Source organism: Bufo bufo, chromosome 4 (genome assembly GCF_905171765.1).
Source record: "Bufo bufo chromosome 4, aBufBuf1.1, whole genome shotgun sequence".
NCBI classification, from domain to species: domain Eukaryota; kingdom Metazoa; phylum Chordata; class Amphibia; order Anura; family Bufonidae; genus Bufo; species Bufo bufo.
In genome coordinates this window covers 419,221,662-419,235,216 of record NC_053392.1, presented here as the reverse complement: position 1 = coordinate 419,235,216, position 13,555 = coordinate 419,221,662, and the positions used below count along the sequence as shown (strand labels likewise).

At 43.9% G+C, this 13,555-nt stretch overlaps 1 protein-coding gene across 1 annotated transcript; it reads right to left on the bottom strand.

Moving 5' to 3' along the window:
- Positions 1 to 2,467: 2,467 nt before the first annotated feature.
- On the bottom strand, positions 2,468 to 12,535 carry LOC120999228 (P2X purinoceptor 7-like). The gene is made up of 3 exons (XM_040430102.1): positions 12,485 to 12,535; positions 2,725 to 3,089; positions 2,468 to 2,657 (listed from the first exon to the last, which is right to left on the bottom strand). Exons 1-3 carry the CDS (start codon positions 12,533 to 12,535, stop codon positions 2,468 to 2,470), a joined length of 606 nt encoding a protein of 201 aa, XP_040286036.1.
- Between the last annotated feature and the right edge of the window lie 1,020 nt (positions 12,536 to 13,555).

Below are 13,555 nucleotides of genomic sequence, written 5' to 3'. Positions count from 1 at the left end.
TGTTGGGCGTGACCAAGCAGTAGTCAGTGTGGCAAAAAAAAATACTGAGGAACAAGGTACTCTTAGAACTGCTTTGAGAATAAGAAAAGACAAATGGATAATTAGAAACGTTTATGAGAAAATGAACGTCGACTACATTGAGAATCTTACACTTGATGTCATTAGACTAGTGAAAGGAGAAATAGAGTGGTTGGATATCCCGAGCACCTAATCTACCTCCACATCTGTTGAATTTAGAGCGTCCATGTAAGGAGGACATAAAGAAGCAACAGCAAACACGTTTTAAATGTAGAGTAGTGGCAGACAAGCAGCAATTTGTAATTTTGTAATAAGTATTTATTATTAATTTGAGTTGGTTTGAAGTAAAAGTGTTTTGAGTTGGTTTTATTTTATTTTTTATGTTAATTATATAATATATTTGTATGCAATCTAAGCTATTAAAAATTTTTCATTTAATAATATATTTGTAATTGTTTTTCTTCTGAATTCAAATTAGTCAAGAGATACCGTATTTTTCGCTTTATAAGACGCACTTTCCCCCCCCCCCAAAAGTGGGGGGAAAATCTCAGTGCGTCTTATAAAGCGAACACTGCCATGTTTACTTTGACGCTGATACATCGCAAGCCGTGATGTATCAGAGGGGTGGGAGGTGGGGACGGAGGCTGGCAACACTCGCGGCGGGGCCCGATGCAGTCACTGTACTGTAATACATCGGGCCCCGCTCACGGCAATTTTCACATGTACAGTCTATAATCTTCAAGCAGTATCTCTGCTTTAAACTAGGGCAATCCTCTGTAGTAGTACAACTCACTATGAAAGCGGCAGGCAGGGCGGCAGCGTAACCTCGCGATGCTCACTCATTCACGCTCCTCCCACTTCATTCATGAAGGAAGTGGGAGGAGCGTGAATGAGTGAGCATCACGAGGTTACGCTACAGCCGCCCTGCCTGCCGCTTTCATAGTGAGTTGTACTACTACAGAGGATTGCCCTAGTTTAAAGCAGAGATACTGCTTGAAGATTATAGACTTTACATATGAAAACTGCTTCATTACACTCTGCTTTCTTCTATAACAGTACTCACTATGAAAGCAGCGGTCCAGCCAGCGCGTGACGTCACTCACTCGGTCATGCTCCTCCCACTTCATTAATGAAGCTGGCAGGAGCGTGACTGACTGAGTGAGTGACGTCACGTGCTGGCCGGACTGCTGCTTTTATAGTGAGTACTGTTATAAAAGAAAGCAGAGCCATTAAAAGATTTTACATATAAAGTCTACTGTGTGCCCTGTGGTGTAATGAGGGTCACTATTCGCACAGGGACAATATACTGTGACACATATGATACTGTGACCAGCATAAGATCATCTTATGCTGGTCACAGTATCATATGTGTCACAGTATATTGTCCCTGTGTGAATAGTGACCCCCATTACATAAGATGCTATATATGATGCTACATCCCCCGTAGTAGTGTATCATCCACACATCCCCCTCATAACAGTGTCATCCATAGGTCCCCCCCATAACAGTGTCATCCACAGGTCCCCCCCATAACAGTGTCATCCACAGGTCCCCCCAAAACAGTGCGTCATTCACAGGTCCCCCATAACAGTGCGTCATCCACAGACCACCATTAGTTCAAAACCCACCAAAAGCACACTGTTTCGGTTAAAAAAAAAATTCTTATTATTTTCCTCCTCAAAAATCTAGGTGTGTCTTATCATCAGGTGCGTCTTATAAAGCGAAAAATACGGTAAATATTAAATTATTTAAAATTGTTATCATTTCATCTTGCAAAAAGTTCATTACCTATGACACCCCCTAGCTTGTTACTTGTGCGCTCTGCAGCTGAAGACAGCACTGTTGGTGCCATATGAGTACACATTACTGTTAAAAATTATTATTTTATATATGCATATGATGCTCTAGGGTGTGACCATTACACACAACCATTTTTTTCTTATCAATTACTAGGTACTTTGCGATTTGATTAGCTTTACCATGCATGATCTGTTTTACACTTTCGGGTCGAGTCAATGAAAAGTTCTTATGGTTATTGTAGTTGTAAACGGAGCAGAGACTAATGGTCTAATTAGAAGATCCTATTTGCTTCTAAATGCTCATTTAGAGATGTAAATAATTATTCTATTAATAAATGCAGACACATAATAAGATGGGCTCAACATGGATGTTTTAGGATGTCAGGAGAACTTGTAATTGGTCAGCCAGTGTTATAGTTTCAGATTTGTTGACATAGGCCCTTTATTTCAAGCTTGAAATACATGAAAACATGTAAGCTATTAATATTATATAGTTAATTCATTATTTTATTTAACAAAATAAATAAATATATAACATATCTTTTAAATATGACTGTACAATAGTCAATTATAAAATCATACATAACTTAATAATATCAAATTGCTTAATTTAAATAATTTTTATTTTTAACTGTATAAATTAAATTCAGCTATTCAAAAGCCATAAATTCTGCAGCATGGTCCCTTCGTGGTTTGAAGCCAAGGTATAGTAAATCTGGATCTGGGAAAGATCTTCTTACACTTGCGACAGCACATGAAGGAATAGGTTTTCTATTTCCAGCACCAAGGTATCCATGTATCCACCCAGTAAATGATCTGTAGGCGGTTTTCCTTCTACACCTAAGTGGAATATCAAAATTAATTAATATGTTGAGAAAATTGTAAATATCATAAAAAAATTAATTACCTGTTCATATCCTTTTTGGATGGTTCTTTTTGTGTGTAAACAAAAGATATTAAGTTTACAGTTACTTTTTCTACTCTGTTACAGAAAATATTAAACAATTCATGTTCGGTTATGCAATTTAGGTTATCCATTAATGGTTCAGCATTTGTTATTTCTTTGCAGCATACAGACTCGATATTTGTTCTCATAGGTATGCAGTTCCCACAGTGACACCAATATACACTTCCAACTCTATTCTCATCTTCCGTTTCGTTGAAAACTATGTAATTCTCATTTTCCGATCGTCTTGGATTTTCGGGAAAACAGCCAATCGCCTGTGTATCAGCAGTGTATTCTGCTTTCATTACTGATAATAATGTTTGCAACTATAACAAAAAGAAAATGAGATATGAGTATCCAGTACTAGATTGTCCTTCACCGTTGTAACAATGTTCAGCTGTTAATAGTAGGAAAAAAAAACAAAAAAAACTTTATGGAACAATTATATTTATATGTAAGCTCCAGGCTATCCGAATTAAATTATATATTCAGTTAGTGTAAAAGTCATCTCTGTCCCCATTAAAAGCAATGCTATGTACCTATTGTATTATACAAAAACTCATCATAAAACTCGAGATACTATACTTCTAATTAAATCCTCTATATTTTCATTGTTAAGAAAATAAAGTTTATATAAACAATGAAATCCAAAAATTTTAATGATATATAATTAATTACAATTAGAGTTGAGCGAACACCTGGATGTTCGGGTTCGAGAAGTTCGGCCGAACTTCCCGGAAATGTTCAGGTTCGGGATCCGAACCCGACCCGAACTTCGTCCCGAACCCGAACCCCATTGAAGTCAATGGGGACCCGAACTTTTCGGCACTAAAAAGGCTGTAAAACAGCCCAGTAAAGGGCTAGAGGGCTGCAAAAGGCAGCAAAATGTAGTTAAATCCCCTGCAAACAAATGTGGATAGGGAAATGAATAAAAATAAAAATAAAATAAATAAAAATTAACCAATAACAATTGGAGAGAGGTCCCATAGCAGAGAATCAGGCTTCATGTCAGCAGAGAATCAGTCTTCATGTCATAGCAGAGAATCAGGCTTCACGTCACCCAAAACTGGAACAGTCCATTGTCAGATATTTAGGCCCCGGCACCCAGACAGAGGAGAGAGGTCCCATAACAGAGATTCAGGCTTCATGTCAGCAGAGAATCAGTCTTCATGTCATAGCAGAGAATCAGGCTTCACGTCACCCACCACTGGAACAGTCGATTGTCACATATTTAGGCCCAGGCACCCAGGCAGAGGAGAGAGGTCCCATAACAGAGATTCAGGCTTCATGTCAGCAGAGAATCAGTCTTCATGTCATAGCAGAGAATCAGGCTTCATGTCACCCACCACTGGAACAGGCCACTGTCAGATATTTTTAGGCCCCGGCACCCAGACAGAGGAGAGAGGTCCTATAACAGAGATTCAGGCTTCATGTCAGCAGAGAATCAGTCTTCATGTCATAGCAGAGAATCAGGCTTCATGTCACCCACCACTGGAACAGGCCACTGTCAGATATTTTTAGGCCCCGGCACCCAGACAGAGGAGAGAGGTCCCATAACAGAGATTCAGGCTTCATGTCAGCAGAGAATCAGTCTTCATGTCATAGCAGAGAATCAGGCTTCAAGTCACCCACCACTGGAACAGGCCACTGTCAGATATTTTTAGGCCCCAGCACCCAGACAGAGGAGAGAGGTCCCATAACAGAGATTCAGGCTTCATGTCAGCAGAGAATCAGTCTTCATGTCATAGCAGAGAATCAGGCTTCATGTCACCCACCACTGGAACAGGCCACTGTCAGATATTTTTAGGCCCCGGCACCCAGACAGAGGAGAGAGGTCCCATAACAGAGATTCAGGCTTCATGTCAGCAGAGAATCAGTCTTCATGTCATAGCAGAGAATCAGGCTTCATGTCACCCACCACAGAAACAGGCCACTGTCAGATATTTTTAGGGCCCGGCACCCAGACAGAGGAGAGAGGTCCCATAACAGAGATTCAGGCTTCATGTCAGCAGATAATCAGTCTTCATGTCATAGCAGAGAATCAGGCTTCATGTCACCCACCACTGGAACAGGCCACTGTCAGATATTTTTAGGCCCCGGCACCCAGACAGAGGTTCATTCAACTTTGGGTTGCCCCGCAATATAATGGTAAAATGAAAAAAAAAATAGGATTGAATGAGGAAGTGCCCTGGAGTACAATAATATATTGTTAAGGGGAGGTAGTTAATGTCTAATCTGCACAAGGGATGGACAGGTCCTGTGGGATCCATGCCTGGTTCATTTTTATGAACGTCAGCTTGTCCACATTGGCTGTAGACAGGCGGCTGCGTTTGTCTGTAATGACGCCGCCTGCCGTGCTGAATACACGTTCAGACAAAACGCTGGCCGCCGGGCAGGCCAGCACCTCCAAGGCATAAAAGGCTAGCTCTGGCCATGTGGACAATTTGGAGACCCAGAAGTTGAATGGGGCCGAACCATCAGTCAGTACGTGGAAGGGTGTGCACAGGTACAGTTCCACCATGTTAGTGAAATGTTGCCTCCTGCTAACACGTTCCGTATCAGCTGGTGGTGCAGTTAGCTGTGGCGTGGTGACAAAACTTTTCCACATCTCTGCCATGCTAACCCTGCCCTCAGAGGAGCTGGCCGTGACACAGCTGCGTTGGCGACCTCTTGCTCCTCCTCTGCCTTCGCCTTGGGCTTCCACTTGTTCCCCTGTGACATTTGGGAATGCTCTCAGTAGCGCGTCTACCAACGTGCGCTTGTACTCGCGCATCTTACTATCACGCTCCAGTGCATGAAGTAAGGTGGGCACATTGTCTTTGTACCGTGGATCCAGCAGGGTGGCAACCCAGTAGTCCGCACACGTTAAAATGTGGGCAACTCTGCTGTCGTTCATGTAGTCGCTCATGTGTGCCAGGCTGCCCAGAGGTAAGGACAAGCTGTCCTCTGTGGGAGGCGTATCGTCATCATCCTGCGTTTCCCCCCAGCCACGCACCAGTGATGGGCCCGAGCTGCGTTGGGTGCCAGCCAGCTGTGAACATGCTTCATCCTCATCCTCCTCCACCTCCTCCTCATCCTCGTCCTCCTCGTCCTCCAGTAGTGGGCCCTGTCTGGCCACATTTGTACCTGGCCTCTGCTGTTGCAAAAAACCTCCCTCTGAGTCACTTCGAAGAGACTGGCCTGAAAGTGCTAAAAATGACCCTTCTTCCTCCTCCTCCTCCTGGGCCACCTCCTCTTCCATCATCGCCCTAAGTGTTTTCTCAAGGAGACATAGAAGTGGTATTGTAACGCTGATAACGGCGTCATCGCCACTGGCCATGTTGGTGGAGTACTCGAAACAGTGCAACAGGGCACACAGGTCTCGCATAGAGGCCCAGTCATTGGTGGTGAAGTGGTGCTGTTCCGCAGTGCGACTGACCCGTGCGTGCTGCAGCTGAAACTCCACTATGGCCTGCTGCTGCTCGCACAGTCTGTCCAGCATGTGCAAGGTGGAGTTCCACCTGGTGGGCACGTCGCATATGAGGCGGTGAGCGGGAAGGCAGAAGTTACGCTGTAGCGCAGACAGGCGAACAGAGGCAGAATGTGAACTCCGGAAGCGCGAACAGACGGTCCGCACTTTATGCAGCAGCTCTGACATGTCGGGGTAGTTGCGAATGAACTTCTGCACCACCAAATTCAGCAGATGCGCCAGGCAAGGGATGTGCGTCAAACCGGCTAGTCCCAGAGCTGCAACGAGATTTCGCCCATTATCGCACACCACCAGGCCGGGCTTGAGGCTCACCGGCAGCAACCACTCGTCGGTCTGTTGTTCTATACCCCGCCACAACTCCTGTGCGGTGTGGGGCCTGTCCCCCAAACATATGAGTTTCAGAACGGCCTGCTGAGGTTTACCCCGGGCTGTGCTGAAGTTGGTGGTGAAGGTGTGTGGCTGACTGGATGAGCAGGTGGAAGAAGAGGAGGAGGAAGCTGAGTAGGAGGAGGAGGAGACAGGAGGCAAAGAATGTTGCCCTGCGATCCTTGGCGGCGGAAGGACGTGCGCCAAACAGCTCTCCGCCTGGGGCCCAGCCGCCACTACATTTACCCAGTGTGCTGTTAGGGAGATATAGCGTCCCTGGCCGTGCTTACTGGTCCACGTATCTGTGGTTAGGTGGACCTTGCCACAGATGGCGTTGCGCAGTGCACACTTGATTTTATCGGATACTTTGTTGTGCAGGGAAGGCACGGCTCTCTTGGAGAAGTAGTGCCGGCTGGGAACAACATACTGTGGGACAGCAAGCGACATGAGCTGTTTGAAGCTGTCTGTGTCCACCAGCCTAAATGACAGCATTTCATAGGCCAGTAGTTTAGAAATGCTGGCATTCAGGGCCAGGGATCGAGGGTGGCTAGGTGGGAATTTACGCTTTCTCTCAAATGTTTGTGAGATGGAGAGCTGAACGCTGCCGTGTGACATGGTTGAGATGCTTGGTGACGCAGGTGGTGGTGTTGGTGGTACATCCCATGTTTGATGGGCGGCAGGTGCCAACGTTCCTCCAGAGGCGGAGGAAGAGGCCGAGGCGGCGGCAGCAGCAGAAGAGGTAGCAGGGGGAGCCTGAGTGACTTCCTTGTTTTTAAGGTGTTTACTCCACTGCAGTTCATGCTTTGCATGCAGGTGCCTGGTCATGCAGGTTGTGCTAAGGTTCAGAACGTTAATGCCTCGCTTCAGGCTCTGATGGCACAGCGTGCAAACCACTCGGGTCTTGTCGTCAGCACATTGTTTGAAGAAGTGCCATGCCAGGGAACTCCTTGAAGCTGCCTTTGGGGTGCTCGGTCCCAGATGGCGGCGGTCAGTAGCAGGCGGAGTCTCTTGGCGGCGGGTGTTCTGCTTTTGCCCACTGCTCCCTCTTTGTCTTTTGCTACGCTGTTGGCTCAGTCTCACCACTGCCTCTTCCTCCGAACTGTGAAAGTCAGTGGCACGACCTTCATTCCATGTGTGGTCTAGGACCTCATCGTCCCCTGCATCGTCTTCCACCCAGTCTTGATCCCTGACCTCCTGTTCAGTCTGCACACTGCAGAAAGACGCAGCAGTTGGCACCTGTGTTTTGTCATCATCAGAGTCGTGCTGAAGTGGTATTCCCATGACCTCATCATCAGGAAACATAAGTGGTTGTGCGTTAGTGCATTCTATCTCTTCCACCACTGGGGAAGGGCTAGGTGGATGCCCTTGGGAAACCCTGCCAGCAGAGTCTTCAAACAGCATAAGAGACTGCTGCATAACTTGAGGCTCAGACAGTTTCCCTGATATGCATGGGGGTGATGTGACAGACTTATGGGCTTGGTTTTCATGCGCCATCTGTGCGCTTTCTGCAAAAGACTGGGTGGGAGATAATGTGAACGTGCTGGATGCACTGTCGGCCACCCAATTGACTAATGCCTGTACCTGCTCAGGCCTTACCATCCTTAGAACGGCATTGGGCCCCACCAAATATCCCTGTAAATTCTGGCGGCTACTGGGACCTGAGGTAGTTGGTACACTAGGACGTGTGGCTGTGGCAGAACGGCCACGTCCTCTCCCAGCACCAGAGGGTCCACTAACACCACCACGACCATGTCCGCGTCCGCGTCCCTTACTAGATGTTTTCCTCATTGTTACCGTTCACCACAATAAGAAAAATATTATTCGGGCCAATGTATTGAATTAAAATTCAGGCCTTTTTTTACAGACACCTAACACTATCTGGCTATCTATTTAGGTACCGTATTACACTAATACAGGCACACCAGTAATGACAGATTTAGCTGAATATAAATGTGAGGCCTATTTTTTAGGCGCTGTGTGACAGGTATACGTTTAATCACAGAATTAGACTTGGATCTGCACTTTAGCGTGTGTGTGAAGTTCTTGAGATTTACCCTATCAGCACCTTGAATCTAATATACCCTTTTAGGGATAGATGTAAAGTAGGCCTGATACAGCAGAAACCACTAATTTTGAGAATTGCAAAATTGGGAATTGTATTTCAACCTAGAACAAAAACTGTGCTTTGACGGACACTAAATAACTTGACCAGCTAAAACAGTAATGACAGATTTGGATAAATATAAATGTGAGGCCTATTTTTTAGGCGCTGTGTGACAGGTATACGTTTAATCACAGAATTAGACTTGGATCTGCACTGTAGCGTGTGTGTGAATTTATTGAGAATTACCCTATCAGCACCTTCAATCTAATATACCCTTTTAGGGATAGATTTAAAGTAGGCCTGATACAGCAGAAACCACTAATTTTGAGAATTGCAAAATTGGGAATTGTTTTTCAACCCAGAACAAAAACCGTGCTTTGACGGACACTAAATAACTTGACCAGCTAAAACAGTAATGACAGATTTGGATGAATATAAATGTGAGGCCTATTTTTTAGGCGCTGGGTGACAGGTATACATTTAATCACAGAATTAGACTTGGATCTGCACTGTAGCGTGTGTGTGAAGTTCTTGAGAATTACCCTATCAGCATCTTGAATCTAATATACCCTTTTAGGGATAGATTTAAAGTAGGCCTGATACAGCAGAAACCACTAATTTTGAGAATTGCAAAATTGGGAATTGTATTTCAACCCAGAACAAAAACTGTGCTTTGACGGACACTAAATAACTTGACCAGCTAAAGCAGTAATGACAGATTTGGAGGAATATAAATGTGAGGCCTATTTTTTAGGCGCTGGGTGACAGGTATACGTTTAATCACAGAATTAGACTTGGATCTGCACTGTAGCGTGTGTGTGAAGTTCTTGAGAATTACCCTATCAGCACCTTGAATCTAATATACCCTTTTAGGGATAGATTTAAAGTAGGCCTGATACAGCAGAAACCACTAATTTTGAGAATTGCAAAATTGGGAATTGTATTTCAACCCAGAACAAAAACTGTGCTTTGACGGACACTAATTAACTTGACCAGCTAAAGCAGTAATGACAGATTTGGATGAATATAAATGTGAGGCCTATTTTTTAGGCGCTGGGTGACAGGCTCAACTTGCCCCTGATGTAGTATATGGCCAAAAAATAACCACACTATTGATGGTTAAATGCACTTTGTGACAGGCTCAACTTGCCCCTGATGTAGTATATGGCCAAAAAATAACCACACTATTGATGGTTAAATGCACTTGATGAAAGCTTGACCCTGATGTAGGATATAGCAAAAAATAACCACACTATTGATGGTTAAATGCACTTGGGTGACAGGCTCAGCTTGCCCCTGATATAGTATATGGCCAAAAAATAACCACACTATTGATGGTTAAATGCACTTGATGAAAGCTTGACCCTGATGTAGGATATAGCAAAAAATAACCACACTATTGATGGTTAAATGCACTTGGGTGACAGGCTCAGCTTGCCCCTGATGTAGTATATGGCCAAAAAATAACCACACTATTGATGGTTAAATGCACTTGATGAAAGCTTGATTTTGATGTAGGATATAGCAAAAAATAACCACACTATTGATGTTTAAATGTACTTGGTGGCAGCTTGTGCTGGCGCACCACAAGCCACAAAATGGCCGCCGATCACCCCAGAATAAAGTGACTGAAAAACGCTCTGGGCAGCCTAAAAACACTGAGCAATTGAATAGCAGCAGTTCAATGATCCACAGCTGTAGATCGATCACTGAATGAAGTCTTTTGGAGGAGTTAATCATTGCCTAATCTCGCCCTAACGTCGCAGCTGCAACCTCTCCCTACACTTGTATCAGCAGAGTGACGTGCAGCGCTACGTGACCCAAGCTTATATAGAGGCTGGGTCACATGCTGCACTGGCCAATCACAGCCATGCCAATAGTAGGCATGTCTGTGATGGCCTCTTGGGGCAAGTAGTAGGATGCTTGTTGATTGGCTGCTTTGCAGCCTTTCAAAAAGCGCCAAGAAAGCGCCGAACACCGAACTCGAACCCGGACTTTTATGAAAATGTGCGGGTTCGGGTCCGTTTCACGGACACCCCAAAATTCGGTACGAACCCGAACTATACAGTTCGGGTTCGCTCATCCCTAATTACAATTATTTGCGTTAAAAAAAAATATATAATTGAAAGTTGTACAAATATCACACTCCACATAGTAATAAACTTATGCGCTAATGTGTTCGATAATTATAGACTGCACTATTTTGGATCAATTGTTTATATCAGTCGGAGGCTTTCCTTATTGTCCCCAGCCAGACTTTAGTGCTGCCTATTTTGAGTAAAGAGTTCTCAGCATTGGTACCATTAAAATAATTATTTTACATTTACAGATATTTAATTTTAAATATTGACACAAGCCTCTAAACAAAGAATTTTCAAAATGTTTCCTTGGTGTAGTATTCCTTTCTGAAAAAAAATTCAACACATACGCGAGAATCCTCCTTCTAGACTTCAGCTCGGCTTTTAATACCATCTCCCCCAGCATCCTGCAGAGGAACCTTACGGCGCTTGATGTCCACCCAACACTACGACATTGGATCATGGACTTTCTCACTAACAGGACCCAGGTCGTCAGATTAGGCAATCTGACCTCCAAACCGAGGGTCACCAACACTGGCGCCCCTCAGGGATGTGTACTATCGCCGTTCCTGTTCTCTCTGTACACGAACGAGTGCAGATCGGAGGAGGCCTCAGTTAAAGTCATCAAGTTCGCAGATGACACCACACTCGTGGGCCTGATTAGCGACAGCGATGAGCAGGCCTACCGTAAGGAAATCAACAGGGTCAGCAACTGGTGCGGCGCGCACAATCTGGTCCTAAAAGCCACAAAGACGGTCGAGCTGGTCGTCGACTTCATGAAGGGAAGGGTAGTCCCCCCCCCGACATATACACTGCGTGCAGAATTATTAGGCAACTTCCTTTCCTTTGGCAAAATGGGTCAAAAGAAGGACTTGACAGGCTCAGAAAAGTCAAAAATAGTGAGATATCTTGCAGAGGGATGCAGCACTCTTAAAATTGCAAAGCTTCTGAAGCGTGATCATCGAACAATCAAGCGTTTCATTCAAAATAGTCAACAGGGTCGCAAGAAGCGTGTGGAAAAACCAAAGCGCAAAATAACTGCCCATGAACTGAGAAAAGTCAAGCGTGCAGCTGCCAAGATGCCACTTGCCACCAGTTACTGAACGGCGGGTGAACAGCCTGTTGGATCCGTCCTACCGCTACTGACCGTGTGCCATTAAATATAATGTGGGCCAGGTGGAGTGCATGACCGAATCAAACTAGGACATGTTGTACTTTTATTCATGCAGCCTCTTGGCGTGTGCCGCCTTTGCTCCGCAGGAACTCCACCTGGCCACCATTCTGGCCAAAGGAGCCAGAGCAGTAGTCCGGGGGCAAACGTTCACAAGCGGCAGGACGGATCCAACAGTCTGTTTAGTCTCTGAAAATACCCTAAATGAGCTGCATAAAGAGGGCCTTTCATTATGATAAAAAATATCAAATAAGTATACTGACATGTAAAATGGCGCCAATGCATCTCCCTTCACTTACTATTAGCCCAGGGAGACGCTCCGTTCTCCCGGTATGTCCTCCGGTATCTTCAGAAATATGTCTCAACTGGGAGGAGTCAGCCATTTTTGTCCTGGGCGTATAATTATACCAGGCTGTAGCGCTGGCTGATGGCAGCGCTCAGCTGAACGAGTGGTTTTTGTTTTTTCACAGGATAAGTTCTATTACATTAATTTGTAATGCATAGTTCTAATATTATGCTTTTCAAAAACTCACCAGAGTACTTTGGGAAATTTGTCTTGCAATTTCTTCATCCGTTAGATCCATATCTTGATCTTTTCCTTGCATAAAACCCTAGTAACTTTTTTTTTTTTTATTAATTAAAAAAAAATTTAGGCGATGAATTTTATTTATTATTAATAGCATAGTTTGTTTCCTATATATATCTGACAAAACGTATATATTAATAAACTTCTAGCTCTAACTATCTCAGTCTATCGGTGTCTTTCTTTCTTTGTCTCTCTATCTCTGTCTGCCTCTGTCTATGTATCTCTGTCTGTGTCTCTGTATCTCTCTCTGTATCTCTGTCTCTGTATCTCTGTATCTCTATCTCTGTATCTCTGTCTATGCCTTTGTATCTCTGCCTATTGATCTCTGCCTATCTATCTCGACTCTTTCTATATGTATCTTTATCATAATATATCTCCATTACTCTATGTATATATATATATATACATATATATATATATTTGTGTGTATCTCTATTTGTTTCTATGTGTGTATGTATGTATATATATATATATATATATATATTCACGGACAGGTATATATATATATATATACAAAGAAACCTATATATATAAGGATATATATTACATACACAAATATATGTGTGTGTATATATATATATATATATATATATATACTCACCTAAAGAATTATTAGGAACACCTGTTCTATTTCTCATTAATGCAATTATCTAGTCAACCAATCACATGGCAGTTGCTTCAATGCATTTAGGGGGGTGGTCCTGGTCAAGAAAATCTCCTGAACTCCAAACTGAATGTCAGAATGGGAAAGAAAGGTGATTTAAGCAATTTTGAGCGTGGCATGGTTGTTGGTGCCAGATGGTCCAGTCTGAGTATTTCACAATCTGCTCAGTTACTGGGATTTTCACGCACAACCATTTCTAGGGTTTACAAAGAATGGTGTGAAAAGGGAAAAATATCCAGTATGCGGCAGTCCTGTGGGCGAAAATGCCTTGTGGATGCTAGCGGTCAGAGGAGAATGGGCCGACTGATTCAAGCTGATAGAAGAGCAACATTGACTGAAATAACCACTCGTTAC